Source organism: Anastrepha obliqua, chromosome 2 (genome assembly GCF_027943255.1).
Source record: "Anastrepha obliqua isolate idAnaObli1 chromosome 2, idAnaObli1_1.0, whole genome shotgun sequence".
NCBI lineage: Eukaryota > Metazoa > Arthropoda > Insecta > Diptera > Tephritidae > Anastrepha > Anastrepha obliqua.
Window position 1 is genome coordinate 37,319,804 of NC_072893.1, and position 22,048 is coordinate 37,341,851.

Here is a 22,048-nt window from a genome sequence, read left to right on the forward strand (position 1 = left end):
TTTAAGCACTTTAAACACGCCAAATGTTTACTGGCATAACAAAAGACTTTTTAAAAAATTTAGGAAAAAATACAGCCATATTTACAATTCTTGCGCTTTATGAAAATTAATATACAGTGGTGGTCAAAATAATAGCGGTTAGTAGCAGTAAAAGTTTAGAAAAAAATTTTTTTTTTGTATTTAATTTCCTTTTATTATTTTATAAAAATCTAGTTCATATTGTAAAGTGGCGCAAAATTAATCATCCAATTTCGTTTTTAAATACCAGGTATATACCTATGAAATGAGACTTTCAGCTATTAGTCCATAGATGTCGCTAGGAGTATTTTTAAACCTTCCCACCGAAAAAGTTTGAAGACGCCAAATTGCAAGCATTGTTGGATAAAGATGATGGTGAAACGCAAGAAATGATGGCAGAGCAGTTGGAAGTGACCCAAAAAACCATTTCCAAACGACATGGGCATGATTTTTAAGGTCGGAAGATGTCGATCGGCGTCACAAAGTAATTTTTCTTGATGGCAATGCACCGCCACATCGAACAAGAGCGACCCGGGAATTGGTGAAGACGTACGATTGGGAACCGCTGGGGCATGCGGCTTGCTCACCAGACTTGGCGCCTTCCGATTATCATTTGTTTGCATCGATGAGCCACACACTTTCCGAGCAGCGCTTCAATTCTCACGAAGCTGGCTCGAAAATTGCCTGAGAGATGGGAAAAATGTGTCGCTAGCGATGGCTATTATTTCGAATTAAAATTAAAGTTGTAACCATTTTTTGTTAATAAACGTTTGAAATTGAAAAAATTCTCATTTCATAGGTAACTTTTTCACTAAGTAAAAGAAACTGATTTTGAGTGATGGAAATCTTTATTTTTTCCATTGTTTGTCTGTTTGTATACTGCAACTTTTCAGCCCTCAAGTGTCAAATATGACTGACTTACGAGGTCATTTGGAAAAATTTTTCATCTTCCGGTAGGGTGATTAATTTTGCGCCACCCTGTGTATACATACAATTAAAAACTGTATAGCTTAATGTTTTAAAGCTTTTAAAAATTAAAAAAAATTCAACAAATTTTCATAAAAATTTCAACTTTTTAGTCCGATTTTTAGGAAAATTCTCCGCATGCAGTTTTCTACCTCAGTCAAGGTGATTTATAATATTTTTCTTTTTTTCCTTCAAAAACAAAGGCGTATTTTAAGCCAGTTTAAACTTACGCAATACTAAAATATTTAAAATAAAAATTTCAAGTATAGATGAAAATTTTTTTAAATTTCTTAAATTTTTTACAAAATGTAAAACTGTGAGGCATATTTTGTTATGTCATATTTACATTTTTTATAAGAAATAAAAAAATTAATTACTGATGAAAATTTGAGATACGTGGTTTTTGTTGTTGTATGAACTACTTTTTCATCAAAAATAACAAAAAAAAAAATTCATTGATGTGAACATTTTTCTAATTTGCTTTTAAATTTTGTACAAAGTTTAAAAATTTGAGGTATTTGGGGTTTGTTGTAGTATGAGATATTTTTTTATATGAAATAAAAAATTAATAATTGATGAAACTTTGTTGGCATTCTTTAATTTTTCAAATTTTGTGCAAAATTTGTAAATTTGAGGTTTTATTTTGTGGTAAGAACTATTTTTTTAAACGAAATAAAAAAATTAATTATTTATGAATTGTTTGATTTTTTTTTATTTTTTATAAAATTTAAAACCTTGTTGCATATGGTTTTGGTTATTGTATGAACATTTAAAAATACAAATAAAAAATTTAGTTATTGATGAAATTTTTTTTAATTTTTTAAAACTTTGTATTAAGTGTGGTTTTTGTTGTAGTTCAACTATTTTTTTATAAGAAACTAAAAATTTTATGTTTGATGAAAATTTGTTAAAGTCTTTTAAATTTCGTACAAAATTTTACACTTTAAGGCATATGTTTTTTGTTGTAGGGTGAACTCTTTCATTTCAAAAATAAAATAAAACAAACCTTGAAGAAAATTTGTTGAATTCGTTTGTTTTTGTAAATTTTTACAAAGTTTAAAACTTTAAGATATGTGTTTTCTTGTACTCTAAACCATTTTTTATGAGAAAAAAATTATGAAAATTTCTTCGTACAAAGTTTGAAACTTTAGCTATGTGATTTTGTATTTTTTTTAATTATATACGAAAATTTTCTAAAATTTTATACAAAGTTTGAGGCTTTAAAAATACAATAAATCCAAAAAAAGTCAAAACTTGGCAATAAGTTGAGCTGCAATTATTTCCACCACTAGTGTATATTACAAGCTTTCAAATTTTTGTTCTTAATTTCTAGCAGTTCTTATTTGCCAACTTTATTGCTTTTTGCTATCTATCGACTTCTGTCAGCGTTCACTCGAAATAAAAACTTTTGGTAGTCTCATAAAACATGCCGTTTATTTATTTAATGAGTTTTCCAAATTCACTATTTTGTTTACTCAGGGACTGAAATAATAGCCGCCTAACGAGAAAAGGTAAACAATGCAGGTATTTATAAATAATCTTCAATTCAATGAATGAATGAGCCTTGAGAGATTTGTATAGTTTATTCTGTCATTTTATGTACGAGAGAAGGTCAGCGAGATTTCGAAATCGTGAGCTCTCAGCTTCTTTCAGCAATTAGAGCAACTTTCTGAAACGATTTTCTTTTTGGCGGAGCTGAAAGTTTAAAAAAATTACAAAAATATACAGATGCGTTTTGGCGTTTTTAGAGTTTACCAGCAATTCAAAATTCAATGGTCTATAAGACTGCATATCTGGAATTTCGCTGGAAATTCTAGCTAAAAAGTTAGAGTTTTTGGTAAACATTTTTTGAGTTATTTTAAATTTTGTACACAGTTTGTAACTTTGAACTACATGGTTTTTGATGCAGAATGAACTATTTTTTTATAAAAAGTTAGGAAAAATTAAATGAAAACCTACATAAATAGTCAAAATCTTACAACATGGCGCGCTGCTATTATTGTGAGCTCAAGTGTATGTGCATATTAATTCAATATTAGTCATATATTTTGGATGACGGAAATATTAAAAAAAAATCTTTATTTCAACAGAATACTGGCCATAAAAATTTGCCGCTTTATTACAAAAAAAGTACTGAGCTATAAAAATAATTGTAATGCAAAATATGGAAAGCTTTCAATAAAACTGCCTAAAATCAAATTCACTGTGTAATAGCAATAAATCGACAGTTATTTTCAATAGTGCTTGGCGAACTTACTCGAAAATGGCACAGACTGTATGTTCACCAGCACAGTGCAACAAAATGAAAAAAATTGACTCTCTGGATCTGAGTATTTTTCTTATAGGTTATATAATAATATGAAGAGATATTACGGCCCATCTGAAATCGTCCAAAACTATTGCAAATTTTTATAAATCTTACTTTAAAATGTTGCTTATAACCTTAAAGTTGAAAAACTAAATATTTAACTTGCGCTATAGAACTTGATGGATAAAATAGTACTAATAAGCACAAATTCGTAATTTCTATTTTCATACGTTTAACATTTTTATTTTTATTTTATTTATTTCTTTATATTTATTTTAATTCAATGCCATGCAACGGTTTGGGTATTTTCGTTCCGCGAGAGAGAAAAAAGATATAACGTAGAGGAAAAGGAGGGAGAGCTAAACCTCATACATATATATCTTAGATACACTTTAGGCCATTCACGTCTGCCTTTTGTGCGGTCCTTCTCCTTTTCTCCTACTCCTACGCTAAAGCTATAGTCTAAGTCGTACGACGTTAGTCGTATTGTAGGAGCAAGAGATAACCACGTATACATTATATACAAGGCGTTAGAATATAACAGAGAGAGAAAGAGAGTGACACGTAAACGTATAGCACTAACGCCATATTACTATAGCAGAGGGAAAGAGAGCAACATATTGTTAGAATAGGATAGATAGTGTTGCGCATGCGCGTGCCTTGTCTATGCAAGATATAGTGTTAGACGATATATGTGCGCACGGCTCTAACGCCGCACTAATACATCGGAGCGAGAGAGAGCACAGATCGTATTGTGCGTGCTGCGGCATTACGCGTTGACGACAGACGCTATATATAATATATGCAGTTGATATATCACGTGTATTATTTTTGTAAATTTTGTCTATTGGCATTCTCTGCAAATGTTGTGAATTTATTTAGATATATATTCTTTCTCTCTCTCTCTCTCTCTCTCTCTCATTCTCTCTCGTTTATCTCCCTATTTCTTTGCCTGCCTTGAAAGTTTCACTTCTGTTATGTGTACTACGCTACACGCACTTTTTTTTAATTTTGTTGCATTTTGTAATAAATTTTGCATGGATTTAACTAAAAACTAAAGACATTCATTTAAACGAAATATTTATTTTTATATCAATTTATTTTATATCAATTCTATAATCAAAATTTTTTAAGACAAAAAAAAAAAAAAAAACATTTTTTTGGCAACTGATAATAATCGAAAATTGCGCCTATCTGTTGCAAAATGTGTCATCAAGAAGAAAAATAATTCGCTTATGAAAAAGCCTCTTTTTGTGTATCACTAAAAAAATCGAGAAAATATTCTTCTATTTCTTCGTCTATACAAAATTCTTACTAAATATTCCAGATGCAACCATTAAATTCAAAAGCTTCCAATTACTCAGTAATAATTTTCAGGGCTATACTTGGACCCTCATAATTTTTGGACTTCGCTAGAGTCACATTTACGTCATCAGTCACATATTGAATTTCCCACCTTCAAACGACTCGTCCTTCATAGGAAATTTCTAAAATCTTCAATACCACACCGAAACGATTGTTGTTATTGTAGCAGTTTGACATTCTCCATACATGCACGGGAAATGCTGCTGCAGTGACAGCTCTTGACCGTTCAAATGCTAATTGGTGTTGTTGTTGAAGTGGTTGAATATTTACACTGAAATAATCCTAATTAATGACCAGCAACGTTTTACTACCACCGTCCTCATATGATGATGTTTTTTTTGTTCGAAGTCAGATCCATATAGTGAGGTCCAAGTATAGCAGCAAATTCTTTATCTCGATGTCTGAGATCTCATTAATTTGCTGCAAAAAAGTCTTACCGAAGAAGCGGAGCCATGCCCTAGCTAGCCCTGGACATTCACATAAGTAGTGGAAAAGACTTTCCTTCGCTCCTTCCGCTTGACAGCTTCTGCATATAGGATTGAAGGGTAGGTTGAGTCTAGCTGCATGATCCCCTACTTTCCAATGGCCTGTAAGGTTGCAGTGATACATGAGATGTTTCGCCGAGATCATCCTAACAGATCATTCGTCCTTTCAATTTTGTATGACGGCCATGTGTTTTTTGTTGTAACATATGTAGTTAGTTGCTTCCGTCTTTTTTCGGCTAAAGCATGATAGTGTGAAGCAATGGATGCTTTTAATGTGTTGAGTGGGGTGGAGACTGCCACTGTCTCTGCTATTTCTAGTGTCGAGCCTTTTCTTGCTAGCTCATCCGCTATCTCATTACCCCGTATGCTCCTGTGACCGGGAACCCATATCAGAGTGATTTCAAGCCAATGACTAAGCAATTCCAGCTCCGCTATACACTGTAAGACTAGTTTGGATGAAATGGAGTTGGAGTCTGAGGCATGCTGCTTGATTGTCTGAGAAGATAGCTGCTCTTGCACCAACTTCCTAGAAGAGTTTTAGTGATTTGCATGCTAATTGGCCCTCACTTAAATGTTTCCACAGAATTCAGGTTACGCTGAAATTTCTAAGGAACATCAAACCGCTTCTCTTGTGTGATGGCGGTGGAATTTCTGCTGAATCTTTTTCCGTGGTTTTGCGCTTTCCTGTCTCCTGAAAACTCTTGCAAGGCAACTTAAAATAAAAGAAACACAATACGAAAGCCACAGTACCGATCGATCTTTTTTTGATTTGCTAAAAATGTAACACTGACAACTAATCAATCTTTTATTGGGATCCTCGTATATTAACAGAGTAAAAATTTACTAATAGACGCTGTAGTCCAGATATTGCGAAATATATAAGTAGCTACATATAGTCCGGTTCACTTGATTAGAGTCAATAATTTTTATGGAAGAAAATGGTTACGAAAGCAATCGTGTTTGATGTAGTAGTCCAAGGTTTTCTGATAATTGGTTTAATAATTAGTTTAGTTCAAATGCTTGTATGCTTCTGAAATAGAAAGGAGTACCCCTGCTAATAATGGAGCCACAAAGTCGCTCTATTTCGAAAAACCGCATGCAAAAATTAGTAGATTCAGAAAAATTCGTAATATCATCACATCTAGAACTTTAATTCTTCAAATCAAAAGACTGCGTGTCGATATGGAGGCGGTGTCAGTATCACCCGTTATGCTCTGCTGGAACTTAGGTGTGTTAGAGTATAAATTTTAAGTATGTGGGAATCTGAATGAATCAACACTTCGAATATGAGTGAAATCGAAAGATTTTTTTTTTGTTATTTTGAAATTGGTGCCAGTTTGGATACCTTACTTTTAGAACAAATCAAATGGAATGTATTGCATTACTTATTCAAATTTTTTTCCGGCGTTAGAAAATCCTTTCACCCTCAACTACAATGAGCGTATGAAATAGAGTTTTTTACAATTTATAAGTACACCCATTGACAGCTACTTAGAAACGCGATATTTTTGGACTAATAATTTTGACTACTATTCTACTATTTTTTTTAATATTTTTTGAGATTTTTTATAACAACATAGGACGGAATTTTGTTATATGGACATAATGCGCAACATTATCAGAGGAAAAAAGTTATCAAAAATCAACGAGAATTTCGAGTCACTTGCACCTCTTTCAAACATTAATCAAAACTTTCAATTTTTTTTACCAGAATTCTTCTATGTACGCAGTTTTATAGCCCATTAAATTTTAGTATAACAAAGCGCAATTCCCAAGTGACTAGAAAATACCATTGATTTTTGGCAATGTTTTTCGCTGAAGTAAAATGCGATTTCTTCCATACAAAGTACGTAAACGATTTCTTTGATATGCAAGCAGAAGCCTAGCACTAAAATACTGCATACCGAAAAAAATTCTGATTAAAGAGTTGAAAGTTTTGACGAAATTTTAAAAAAATATGAAAATTAAATTAAATAAAAAAAAAATTAGGGATACGCAGGGATACGAATTAATAGTGGCTTGGGCAAGCACGCAAGGTGGCGCAAAATCAATCATCCAAGTTTGATTTTTAGTAACTCTTTTATTTTTATTAAATAAAAACGAAAACGATTGATTTTGAGTGGTGGAAATGTTTATTTTGACCTTTAATAAAAGAGCGATTGTTGTTAGTTTATACACTGCTGCTGTGTATTTCACAAGTGTTAAATATAACTGACGTACGACGACTTTTGCCAAAAATTATATGTACATCTTCCGATAGGATGATGAATCTTGAGCCACAATGTATATATTTGTCCTGTTATTATAAATTATAAGCCCAATGATTAAGCTCCTGCTCAAAATGGCACGATGTCATGACGCACGGATCGTTTTTGTTTCAACGCTGGACTAAGAGAGGCCGGAGTTTGTTAAGCATGGAGATAAAGAACTGTTCAGCTGCAGTAACAAAATCATCAGCCATGCGATGTCTCGTTGCTGCTCACCAACACACTCGCAAAGCCAATTTTGACGACCTCTGGCTTAGAGATATACTCGTACATCGTCAATCGATTGTTGAGAGAGGATAGCATCACTTTCTTAACGGTGAAAGGCGAATCCGATATATTAGAAGTGGGGGAATGAGAGTTCAAAATATTCGCACAATATTCGAAATGGTTTATTAAATTAATATTTTTTTCTACGTGATTGAAAAAATGGAGCATAAAGTACCTTGAAACTCGAGAGGGAATAATAAAGTAAACTTTCGCTTGAAGAAATATAAAGACATTTTTCTAAGTTTTGCCGCTTTTTTTGTATTTGAATTAAGATAAAATTTTAAAGAAGAAATATAAAGAAAATTTCCAAGTTTTGCCACTTTTTTTTGCACTTGAATTAAGATACAATTTAAAGTATTTTGCTGATGAGGCGCCGTAAATCACGCCGATCATAAGCTGGTTTGTGCATTTATGAACGTGTGACGTGATTTCTATGCTCCTTAACTTATTATCTCTAATCCAGTAAACACATTTTAATACATCGATGTTTACACAGACGTATTAACATACGAAAAACCATATTAAGACGCGCAAACTAATCTATTTATGTAAATAAAATTTGATTATAATATGGCTGAGAATCAGACGGTGAAATTAATCAGCGATTAAATGAATAAATTTTGTTGTTTTCGCGTCGCAAATATAACAAAATTGCGGATTCATCGCCTGACGGCGGTTTACTTGCTTGCCAACAACAATGAAGAAATCACTAAAAAGCGGCAGAAGAATCACAAATGTGTTTTTATTTAATATTATTAACACATACTAACACATACATACACATTTACTTATGTGCATATACACATGTCCACATATGCATGTGGAGTATTCTGCTTTTGCTTGCATGTTTGTACAGTTGTTTGGCGCTGTATTCAAATTACGAGTTCTAGGTACGCATACATGCGCGCTTAGTGAAGAGTATGATTTGCTCAAATTTGGAGGTATGAGATCATAACGTAGGTGGCGAATTTAGAAAATTAACAACAGCAAACAATTAGTATAAGTATGTACATACATAGGCGTGAGGCAGTTGAAGAATATTATATTTAATAATTGCATATCTACGAATTACATAATAGTAGGCAGTGAATTGCCGGAAATAAGTAGATTAATTATAATATTATTGCTATTAAATTTTTGATTTTTGGTTTTTTGGTATGCATTGGACATTGGAATTTGCTATATACAACGGTGAAATTAAGAGGGTTGATAAGTAAAAACAACCTAAATGTCAAAAATTACAAACTTAAGAGTTTTAAACGGCGCGTTAGTGTTATTGAGGAGTGCCAGACCGGCACTTCAACCATTTTAACTGCGAGTTTTGAAAATTCTCAATTTGCTATCTTTTCATCGCAAAAAAAAAAAAATTTAATTAAAACAAAAAAGTTTATTTACACTTCAAAATTTCTAGAGTTATTTATAAGGGTGGTTAAATTTCAAGGGCCGATATCGAATGTGAACCACTCCTAAACGTCAAGTTTGTTTCTGCATTCCATTTGAAATTTTCACAATTTCAGACTAACTCTATTTGAACTATGGAAAGATACACAATCGAGCAACGCGTTAAAGTTATTCAGGCTTATTGTTAAAACGGGCGTTCATATTCAAATGCATATCGTGAGAAATCATCTTCAGTGATGAGGCACATTTTCACCTCAGTGGATTCATCAATAAGCAGAATTGCCGCATTTGCTCTAATGATAATCCAATAGTGATTGCCGAAAAACCAATGCATCCACAAAGAGTGACTGTTTGGTGCGGTTTATGGGCCGGCGGCATCATTGGGCCGTATTTTTTCCAAAATGAGGCCGGTCAGTCAGTTACTGTCAATAGTGTTCGCTATCGTGAGATGATAACGAACTTTTTATGGCCCGAATTGGAAGATATGGATGTGGACGATATGTGGTTTCAACAGGACGGTGCCACTTGTCACACAGCTAATGGAACAATGGTTCTTTTGCACGAAAAATTTGATGGCCGAATAATCTCACGTCGCGGCGATGTCAATTGGCCGTCAAGATCATGTGATTTGACACCGTTGGACTTCTTTCTTTGGGGTTATTTGAAAGGAAAGGTATATGTCGATAAGCCAGCAACAATTTAAGAGCTAAAGGATGAGATAATTCGGCATATTAACGGCATAGAACCTCAATTATACCACAGCGTCATCGAAAATTTGGACCATCGGATGGAGGTGTGCCGATGCCGCGGCAGCCATTTGGCCAATATTTTGTTCCATACGTAATTGAGCTTTACCAATTTTATGATAATAAAGAGAAATGACAATAATTTCCTAAAAAAAATGGTATTTTATTCAAAATCAATACCGGCCCTTAAAACTTAACCACCCTTTATAACTTATGTACTCTTCCCTCAGTAAATTGGCGTCTGGCTTTAATGTTTAGAAATCAAGGCAATTCCAAAATAAACAAAACAAAAACAGGTAACAAATCCAAATATATGAAAACACAAATGACATCATTCTAAAAACAAAGCGTAGCTCAAAAATGCGACGCACTAATCGTGATTGCCATGGACGCCGGCACAACAATAGCAGACAACCACACAAACATTTGTCATATATTTGCATGTATGCATATACATATATGTACAAATGTAGACAAAGAGCCCATACGATCCACGAATTCAATGTGAAGCTTAATATGCGTACCCAAGCATCCCCGTAAGTCGTAGGTTACAGCCAAAATAATGAGTTTTTTGCTTTACATCCGCCATAAATTTAACATATTTACCCGTATACATACAAATGTATGTAAAAAGATACATGCATACATACTATATGTATGTATGATAATCACAGGTAGGCAGTTAGGTCAAACCTCCAGATTTGTATGTGCCCATAAATAAAAGAAACCCAATACGTTCAGGTGCTGGCTTCAAAGCCAAAGTTAATGGATTAGACACACAAATGTATAAGTACGTAAGTACATATATATGGTACATTATGTGCATACATACATACATAAGTACAAACGAGTACACATAACGAACGCGTATGAAAATTATCAATTAAAACAAAAAGTTAATAAAGTGCAAAGAATAATAAAACTGAATAATTCGTTTAAGAAAAAAGTCTAAGGAAAAAAAAACTTAATTACCGCTAAGCCACTAACTCAACTTAAGCGCAGACTGATCAAACAGCCTATAAATAGTTACGTTCGTAAGAAGGCGTTGCCTCTGACCCCGGTGGTTTTAATTTTATTTTCATTGTTACAAATGGGTTTATGGATTTGCTGCCTTTTATACATTGATACATTGTGTGAAATTGTTTTGTCCAAAGTCAGTGATGTCACACCACAATACTCCACACACACGCATACGCGAATCGAATGTATTTAGTAGGTAGATACACACTGATGTTTCTAAACATGTTGCGCAACAAAAGCTTAACAGCAAGCACACCTAATTTATATGCACCAACACAAACATACAACGCAAGGAAGCGCGTATGGAGTATAACTCGAAAAGTATGTATGTATGCACTTCAAGGATAACAACAAAGCATTTATGAGCAAAACAATAACAAAAACAAAACAAGGAAAATAAACAGCATTAAAGACGGCAAGGCAATACCAACAAGGGGAACGAACAACAGTAATTGCTTTAGATGCTTTCCATTTCAATTCAACCGGGCTACTCGGGTCATGTTCTTCGATTTCGATGTAACTTAAATATGTTGCTCTCTGGTCAAAATAATGAGACACGTATTTTTTTGTTCGCCCGAAAAAAATTTTTTTCAAGAGTTATCGGCAATTTTGTTTTTTGCCTCAAACTCGATTTTTTTTAATTATATAAGAAAAAAATTTTTTGAAATGCCCATAACTTAGTCAAAAATGAACCGATTTTAATAATTCTGGGTTCAAAATGATCGTAATTACTTACACAAGCGACTTCATGTAGAAACAATTGCAAAAAAGTAGTTGAAAATTTTTTATTTAGTAAAAAAGAAAAAAAATTTAAATTTTTTCAAAATTCAATATTTCAAAAAGTGCATTTTTTTTTTTTATAACTTTTTCCAAATCAAAAAGACATCTCAAACTTTAATTGAGCTGCATGCCTAGTAGCTAAAATGCGTTGTTTTTGAGTAGTGAATTTTTGAGTAAACACCCTGTTTCGCACTTTTTGTTTTTTGCAAAATAAAAAATTTTCAACTACTTTTTTGCAACTATTTCTAAATGAAATCGCTTGTGTAAGTAATTACGATCATTTTGAACCCAAAACTATTAAAATCGGTTCATTTTTGACTAAGTTATGAGCAATTAAAAAAAATTTTCTTATATAGATTATTTCCATTTCAATTCAAAAGGGCTATTCGGGACATGTTCTTCGATTTCGATGTAACTCAAATATGTTGCTCTCTGGTCAAAATAATGAGACACGTACTTTTTTGTTCGCCCGAAAAATTTTTTTTTTCAAGAGTTATCGGCAATTTTGTTTTTCGGCTCAAAATCGATTTTTTTTAATTATATAAGAAAACAATTTTTTGAAATACTCATAACTTAGTCAAAAATGAACCGATTTTAATAATTTTGGGTTCAAAATGATCGTTATTACTTACACGAGCGATTTCATTTAGAAATAGTTGCAAAAAAGTAGTTGAAAATTTTTTATTTTGCAAAAAACAAAAAGTGCGAAACAGGGTGTTTACTCAAAAATTCATTACTCAAAAACAACGCATTTTAGCTACTAGGCATGCAGCTCAATTAAAGTTTGAGATGTTTTTTTGATTTGGAAAAAGTTATAAAAAAAAAAATGCACTTTTTGAAATATTGAATTTTGAAAAAATTTAAATTTTTTTTCTTTTTTACTAAATAAAAAATTTTCAACTACTTTTTTGCAATTGTTTCTACATGAAGTCGCTTGTGTAAGTAATTACGATCATTTTGAACCCAGAATTATTAAAATCGGTTCATTTTTGACTAAGTTATGGGCATTTCAAAAAATTTTTTCTTATATAATTAAAAAAAATCGAGTTTGAGGCAAAAAACAAAATTGCCGATAACTCTTGAAAAAAATTTTTTTCGGGCGAACAAAAAAATACGTGTCTCATTATTTTGACCAGAGAGCAACATATTTAAGTTACATCGAAATCGAAGAACATGACCCGAGTAGCCCGGTTGAATTGAAATGGAAAGCATCTTTACATTTTTGTGGCGCAATAAATTCAGGGAGGCGAAATCATGCGAACTTTTCGTGTTGTTATTTGGTGGTAAACAGGTACACTTTACAGTAATGCTCTTCCAAACACAACAAAGCGGCAGCACGAGTGGTTTATGTAGATAGCAGCTAGCGCAAGTCTAGTGCCAACTGCTCCACTCTGCATTCGTTTTGCACTAGTTTAGAGTCAATCACGAAATGTGCACTAGCACTTGAAGGTACTATCAACTTTCTTCACTATGCTGCGGGTAAGTATCACAAGTAGGTACACGGAAATGAGCAGCTCATAAAAGTTGCTGGCTGCTACCAGTTGCTTAAGAAGTGGCTATGTGCCTACCAGCACATATTTACCTGTTTGGCTACCCTGTGGGAAAATGAAAGCACCCTATTAAAGAGATGAGCAACAAAAAAACTTTCCTATTTGCATGAGTCAGTATGCGCTCGTGTTTTTGCGAGTTTAACACACTTCTAATGACTTTCACAATGTGGCGCAAAATTAATCACAATATCGGAAGAATTATAATTTTTGCAAAGGGCGTCATGCATCAATTATATTTAGCACTTCTGAAGTAGAGAGCTGCAGTACACAAACAAACAAACAACGGTCCGCGTAAAGCTAAAAATTTAAATCTTTTTTTTGTTTTTTTTTTTTTGATTAAGTAAAAATTATTATTTTTGCGTAAAATTTTGGCACAAATGGTTTAAAACTGCTTTATGGTTGAACTTTAACCCTTGGGTGATTGAATTGAAATTTGAAAAGGTCGAGCCAAGGAGCACCAGGAGATTTGGTGGCTCCTAAAACACTCAGGCTAAAAAGCCCATTGTATTTAAAGCTCTGGAAAGGGGGTGGATAGTCAAGGAGGGAATGAGAAAAGTATCACAGAAAAAGACAGGAAAGAATAGAGACAGAGATAGAGATAATTAGTCCTGTGAAAATTATCCAGATTCTTTGGCAAATCTGTAAATATGCTCCAGTTTTAAAGAACGAATATTACTCATTCTCATGACATCGGAGCCCAAAACTCATAGCCGTGCTTTAGCAAAGGCAGGACACTCACAGAGAAAGTGCTCCTCTAAGCAAGTTAGGCACATTGGGCCTTCAATGATTCCAATGGTTGTCATATACTGACCCCATGGGTTGTGTCCTGTAATGATACCGACCATCAACCGAATGTCTTACCTTCTAAGTTTTAGTAGAGAGTTTGATAGTTTTCTGTTCGGACTTGTCACAAAACACTTTGCATTTCTGCAGGGTTCTAGACCGGACCATCGCTCTTTATGCAGATTGCCTACATAATCGCTGATCCAATTCATGATTCCTGCGGAATTGATTCCGAGTATTGGCTCTGGCCCCTGTGGGGGCACCGCTGATTCACGGTTGGCCAATTCGTCGGCGATTTCGTTTCCTTGAATACCGGAGTGTCCCGGAACTCATTTAAGTACAAACCTCTTCTGTGTTGCGACAGATTAAGCTTCTTCATATATTCTTGAACAATCTTTGAGATTTGCTTCACGTTCTCCAAGGTCTTCAGTGTAGTCTGACTGTCACTGAAAACTCCAATCTGTTTCCCGCTCCATCTCCTCTCGATTATCCGTTCGGCTACTTTCAGGATGACAAAAACTTCTGTTTGGAAAACAGTTGCCATTTCTCCCATAGCATAGTGATGCTACGACTATTAACATGTCGGTGACCTTCGATTATTTCTGTGGTTTCATCGACATTATCGACACCTTGAGTGCAGCCTGGCTTGCATTTTCGGCTTTATCAAAGAAAAACTGTAAAATGTATCGAATTCATTAGCCCCTTGCGGTTCTTTATTGAGTCTGACTCGTGATGAATATTTTGGTCGAAACATGAAAATGACCAGGCTCGCGAATAGATTGTCATGCCAAAGGTAAATATCACGAGTCTGGGTAGTGACCGAATATTAGTTTCTATCTGTACCCCACCAGAGTTAGTCACGAGTCTCATAATTGCTGTTATAAAGTAGTTTATATTATTCTGAACTGTTTACTACGCGTTGACGCGTAACACTTGGGCCCGAGTTTCGTCGAGCTAAATGGCACAGCAAGGGGTTAATGCCATATTTGACATTCTTTCATTTATGTTACGCTGGCCATGTTTCGCAATTTCCTACAGGGTAGCTCAGTAATTCAAAACAGAAATCTATCTACCTACATATGTATATGTGCAATAGTAACCCTTGTGTTTTTAGGCAATTTGGAGTTTATATTTTTTTTAATGCCTGATGGTCTACGTGAGTATTTTTGCATGGGAAAATTCTATGACTCGGAATTGTTCACACGCACACGCACACTTACGCACTCACTTTTGCTTTGTAACTCGCTTTGTTCATACACTTGAATGCGTTGTTGATGTATTCGAAAGAAATTTACGCTCTTCTAAAAGTTGCTGTCTAAAATCTTTATATTATATTATTTATGACGCAGTAGAAGAAAATATAAAAATGGAATTCACGAATCAGACCATCAGACCATTAAACACAAGAAAACTTATAAGAACCGCTTACTCACATCTACACCTTCTACTAAAAGTGCTTTAACATTTGTCGAATTCCTGTTTTTACTTTGTTCCGTTGTCTCATGTGACACCTGGCTGTCTTAACATTTCATTTTCAAAATGACATCAAGCAAATCAGATCGCTGTATTCGGGCATGCAAATAGCGCAGTAAATGAAAATTGAGTTGCCAAACCATGAAATGACAGCTGATGTTAAAACAGAGATGCTAAGAAATTCTGTAAGACAGTTACGTTTTAACAATAAAATCCGCGGTCTTCAACTGTGATTTCTGTTATAACAGCGGCTTCTTTAGAAAGTAGAGATGTGGAGTTAAGAAGTTGTCACATGGAAAGAAGAGCATCATTTTGCGGTACACAATAGAAGAAGGAAACATTCACTACTTTAATATTAACTTTTATGTATGCCAAAATCAGCTGTTTTCCTTTTTTTCTACAATTTACATAGAGCCAATTTACGCAAAGAATTTTCAAGGCGTCCTTCTTAAGAGGTTATGGGTAGTTAGAATGAAGTAAGTCCGGCAAATACTTTTTGAGTTCTTCAACAATTAAGAAAGGATGCTCGGACGCTCCGGAGCAGATAGCTAAACTTTAAATGCATTTTTCTCAAAGCTATGTTTTTTGAACTGGTGATCACTGTAACTGAAGAAGGGCTTGGCAGATTGCAATAAAATTTATACAGCTTTTGAAAACATAAAAAACTCGTGCCTGATCGAAGGATTTTTTTTTTATTTCTATTTATTTTGTCGGTTTTTTTTCGAAAATCTGAAAAATATTTCCCGAGGCCGCCATATTGTTAATTTTGAAATGAAAAACTTCGATCAGGCACAAGATTATCTATTAATAAAACGAATTTCTGCGCCAGTTTGTATATACATACATTAGCAATATGGGTACCTTTAACGCCACCTACTAAGCCTCCAATCGAAGGCCAAGAATTTTTTTTTTTTTTTAAATTAAAAAAAAAAATAGTTTAAAAATTAAAAAAAAGAAGTATTTAAAAATTAAAAAAAAATGTTTAAAAATTAAAAAAAAAAAATTGTTTAAAAATCAAAAAAAAAAATTTATTTAAAAATTAAAAAAAAATGTTTGTTTAAAAATTAAAAACAAAAATTTGTTTAAAAATTAAAAAAAAAATATTTGTTTAAAAAAAAAAAAAAAATTTGTTTAAAAATAAAATTATTTAGAAATTAAAAAAAAAATGTGTTTCATACATTACAGCGCAAAACAAAAACGAACCGAGAATAAATTCTCTAAACCTATTTTGAGGTAGATTTTGCTTATCTTTACCTCCACTACAAAGCAATCCTTTGTTTTCTCTTCAAAAAAAAAGTATTTAGAAATAAGTTATCCGAATATAAAATCGGATGATTAATTTTGCGCCCGCTTGTATATATATAAATTAGCGATTAGGCTATCTCTTACGCTTCCTACGAAGCCTTCAATCCATGGCCAACAATTGAAAGTTAAAAAAAAAAATGTCTTTAAAAAGGAAAAATATAAAAATTTGTTAAAAAATTAAAAAAAAATTTTCTATAAAAAATAAAAATCAAAAAATTGTTTAAAAATTAAAAAAAAAGTTATATAGAAATAAAAAAAAATTGTTTCATACATTACAGCGCAAAACAAAACCGTACCGGGAATAAATTTTCAAAACCTATTTTGATGTAGATTTTGCTTATGCAGCTTCCTTATTGAGATATGGGTATTTTTCGATCGGCAAATAATTTGAAATTCCTAGCAAAAAATTTATATTTTTTTAATAATCGTTGAAAGTATATGTAACCATAACCCCTTACAAGCGAGTTCTTCTTCAATGGCATAATTCTTAAAATCTTTTTCCAATTTCCTAATTTCTAATCCCACAAAAGTATATCGGCCCTTTTTCCGAAGATATGTATGCGTGAGAAGATGTTCCAAAGTAAATAATTTACACGAGAAAAAAGAAATGAAGTATGGGCAGGTTTACTATTCCATGAAATATAATATTTTAATTATATAATAATAAATAAAATCAGCAAGATACCGTTAAAATACCAATTCCAATGCAGATATTTTCTTATTAATTTAGTGCTACAATTTTGACTATTTTTTCATACACAAATATTTTGGAAATCATTGACACTATTAATTAATTTTTTGTTAATAACTTAAAACTCAAAGTCTTTGAAATGAAATAAACTAATTCTCATACAAATCACAGCACTTATTCCTTGATTTTGATTTAATTATTTCAATAACCAAATTTATTCAATTACCAATAAAACCAAAATTGAATAAATCACATTTCTTCGTCCATCATTCGCATATTTGCTTATGCACAAAAACAATTTTCTGCCATTTAAGCAAGTTTTCATGGATTATTTTTTCAATTAGTGTACTTGGTTCCATAGCCATAAATTTCCATAAAGTTCTTAAATCAATTATGATTTGTTTAATTATAAGAACAAATGGGTTTTGAATTTACCAGCTCAATGATTTTCAGCAACAGACGATTGTTGAACTCCATTTTCTCTTATTTTTATTTATTTACAAAAACCGGCTGACTGTTAATTCTTTTTGTGTTTTTTTAATTTTTATTTTACAAGCAAATGCACTTGTTTACACGGCTGCTTTTTTTCCAAAACTTTATTTTCTTCTACAGCAAATCGCTTTTAAAACTCGCTCCGCCGTTTATTGTTACTTACGCGAACATTCAATTCGTACTGATTCTGAAAGTTGCCTGTACCGCCAATTTGAGTCGCATTGTTTGGCGCTCGGCTGGTTGCTTGGTGGAGGAGATCGCTTCGCCCGTTTCACCATTCGGCGGTCTACATACATTGTTGACTATCATTCTTGATTGTTGACAATGCATCGCGTCGCTGCTATCAGAGCTTTATTGTTTTTGTTTTCTTTTTTTCGTATCTGCTTTTTTCTTTAAGTTGCTTGAAGCTCTCGCAACATATCGCTTCCGACTTTTATTGCTTGTGGTACCACAAATCCACATGTTGCTTTCAAAGTAAGACCAACAAATATGGTAGCAATGCACTGTGTGACAAACATCGTATCGAACGTTCAAAAACTTTGTGAAATAAGCTAAAAATGGGGACTTATATCGTCACAGGTGGGAGGTGGGGAACGAGTTCCCAGTAATCGAACAAATAGATATATCATACATGCATATATGGATAGAGATTCAAAATTCGACTTTATGATATTTTATTACCTCTATCAAACACATTTATTTCAGTAAACAAAGGTTATTACTGGAATGAACTGACCGTATATGAGTTTCTTCCGACCATACCAGGCCTAGATACTTTGAAATGAAATTGAAATTCTGAACAGGGGGAGCCAAAAAGCACCGTGAGATTGGTTTTTTTCTTTGGCAAATCGGAAAATATCCTCCAGTTTGAAAAAACGAATTTTACTGATTGTCATCATATCGGAATCCAAAATTAGTAGCCTTGCTCTAGCAAACGCAGAAGGCTCCCAGAACAAATTCTTAGTGCTATCCGCCTCCTCTAAGCAGGACAGCAAGTCTCAAAGATTCCAATGGTGGTCATTGCTGAAGCGATAAGTTGTGTCGTGTAATAATATCGACCATCAAACGAACGTCTTTTCTTCCAAGTTTCAGTAGAAAGTTTGACAGTTTTCTGTTCGGGCTTGTCACAAAACACTTTGCAGCTCTGTAGCGTTCTACACTGGACCATCGTTCTCTACGTAAATTTCATATATAATCGTTGATCCAAATCATGATTCCTGTAAAAATGATTCCGTTGATTGACTCTGGTCCCTGTGGGGTAACCGCCTTTCTGCAGTTGGCTAATTCGTCGGAAATTTCATAGTAAGAGGGAACAAGTAAGGCGTAGGCCTGAATGGCAACAAGAGCGAACTTTGCACTCAATTTGTAGTAGTTGGAACTAAAAAAATCGTTTTTTGAAAAACAATGGCACCGAATACGAGAGCACTCCTAACAGCGAGCTGTCAAGCCAAGAAGCGACAATGAAAAGTTAGCGTGCGAACTAAAAACGAACTTCACAACGATATATGAAAAATGTGGTTGTTTGTAGCAAAAAACCCCTGCTGAGGGTCACCAACAGTGGCGTTAAGTAGTTTAAACTTTAGATGGACTGCATAAGAACAGTTAAGAACGTTAAGCCCTGTTCTCAAACCATCTTCAGATGAAATACTTAAAGAACCGATTTAGTTTTCCTCAAGCCCCATGCCGTACGTATACAGACTTTGATGAAAATTAACTAAAACAACAGATGGATCAGGGAGGATTACGAGTCGAATACTTCAACTAGTGCAGCAGATTGCTGCTGCTGTCGATTGCTGCTTTGTTAGCTAAAATATGCTCCTTACTTAATCTTAGCTGCAAAGAGATATTGTTTGGATGCTGGCTCCCGGAGGCCAAAGAACGGCAAGCATAGATCGTCAAGAGGTCCGAAGTTTCCTACGAGGAATGTATTGATAAGAGGAATAACGAAGATTTCCAGTACAGCCCTAATATTATAGATTTGCTTATAGTCATCTTGATGATAAAGACATCCTGAGTAATTCGGAAATAGCTCCTCTATTCAGATTATGTGACCATCTAGAGATGCGTATTCAAACGAAACGTTGAAGTCTCCTTTCAGCAATAAATATCAACATAATAATTGGATAGTACATACATCCTTTGTTGGGTGTTTGGCCAACTATCTGTTCCACTTCCTTTTGTCCTGCAATTCTTGACTTGCTGAATTCACTTTTTTCTCGTATTTTGCTGGCATTAAGCAAAATTCTTACGATTGCTAAAAAATAGTTGTCGCATTTCGAAGCATACCGGTCCCCGAGTTTGAATACATGTCTGGAATCAATATCTGTGAATTCGTTCCCTAGTAAAGTTGTTTGCCTCATAGAGTCGTAGGGCCAAAAATATTGCACCTTTCAGTCCGGGGAACTTTCTTTGCCTACTTTTTCATAAATTCTATTAAGGGAAGCCCCTAAATGCAGTTGCAGATATTTCACTGTTGCTGTTACTGCTTGTATAAAAATATGATGGCAAATCACTCCGAGGAGGAAATCCCAAACACTGAAGTAGCACAAATTCTCATTGTGATCAAGAGGCAGACCAATCTATGCATTTCACTTAGCTGTAATTTGACCGTATTTTTATATATAATATAATATTTTCAGCAATTTTACCATGGAAGAATACATATTGATCGGACGGGCGGTTACACTGTAAAGAAACTCAATTAACACACCCCACATCGAAAAAAAAAGTGATTGCCAAGATGAAGAAGAAAAGTTTTATTTTCACCTAGTTTCAGCTTTGGTTGCTTGGTTGGAAATCGAATATATAAAAACGTCACACAACTATCTTGACATGGCTGCGAAGATTCAAGCTGTGGAAAAAGTAGGTAAGAAGGCCGACCTGAAGATCAATATCCAGAAAACCAAAGTCATGCGTATAAGCATAGGAAAAATTTCCCTTTCCATGGTGTCGAACTCGAAGATGTACAATCTTTCTGCATGTAGTCTATCGATCTATGGAGGTACGAGCGATGTTTTCAAAAGCCGAATAAAGAACGCTGTGGCGGCATTTGGCCCTCTGGAAGCAATTTGGGATGCACTACACATTTCAAACTGTAATTTTTTAACATCAATGTAAAGTCGACTTCACTTTTGGTTGTGAAACGTGGAATGCGACGCCTGCTGACACAAACTCATTCCAAGTTTTTATAAACAGATGCCTTCGAAAAATTCCCAAAATGTGCTGCCCAAATATTAAATCGAAATGACTTAGGGGCCAGCACCCAGCAGAAGCTAAATGTATTAGAGATCCGAAAAAGAAAATGGGGCTTGATTGGCTATGTTCAACGCAAAGGAATTGGTGGTTTAACAAGGGCCGCCATTGACTGGAAACCGCAGACTTGGAAGGCAAGCGATGCCTGGAGATGACTACTGGAGTCAGAAACCCGCGCCATGCAGCTTAGCTGGAATGAAGTTAAGAAAAATGCACAAAACAGACCCAATTGGAGGAAATTCGTTGAGGCCCTATGTTCGAGACTGGATGAAGGGCAGAATTTGGATGGCTTTGTTATTTATGTTCTCTGTTAAATGGCCAGTAGTGTTGAAACTGGTTTCACTCGAGTTTTCCAATCACCAGATATAGACTAATATAAGCACAGTAAACTTTCAAATTTATGGCATTTTTTAACAGTACTCAGCAAGAGATAATTAAAAAGAAAATTGGAAAATATTCCTTTTTCTGTGTTCTCTGTGAAAGGCTAAGTGGAGTAGGAATTGGTTTCACTTGAGTATGCCTATTGCCATAAATGGACAAATACAACCATAGGAAATTTGAAAATATTAACAATTTTCTTTAAAAGGACTAGATAAAAAAATAAGAGATAAGTAAATGCAAATATTTTCTACAATTTCTCTGAAAGACCCAGTAGTTTTCCAATTGCCAGACATAGCCATATACAACAGAACTAGATAAAAAAAATAAGAGCTAGGTTAGGTTAGCCTGATTGACAACAAGCCACGCATAGACCTTTTGGTCCCTAGCGATACCAGATGGTGACCGACCTCTATGAATACCTAAAATAGTCATTATATAGGATGTCAGCGCTTTTGGCGAATCTAAGCAGCGCTGGGAGAGCTAATTAAATACATTTTT

General features: G+C 33.9%; 1 protein-coding gene across 1 annotated transcript in view; it reads right to left on the bottom strand.

Annotated features, from left to right (window-relative positions):
* Positions 1-18,118, bottom strand: part of LOC129238883 (protein snakeskin) — a 44,230-nt gene extending 26,112 nt beyond the window's left edge. The window contains exon 1 of the mRNA XM_054874109.1: positions 17,861-18,118. Within this exon, the coding sequence (XP_054730084.1) occupies positions 17,861-17,902 (42 nt within the window). The 5' untranslated portion in view covers positions 17,903-18,118. The remainder of the gene's footprint in view (positions 1-17,860) is intronic.
* Positions 18,119-22,048: the final 3,930 nt, after the last annotated feature.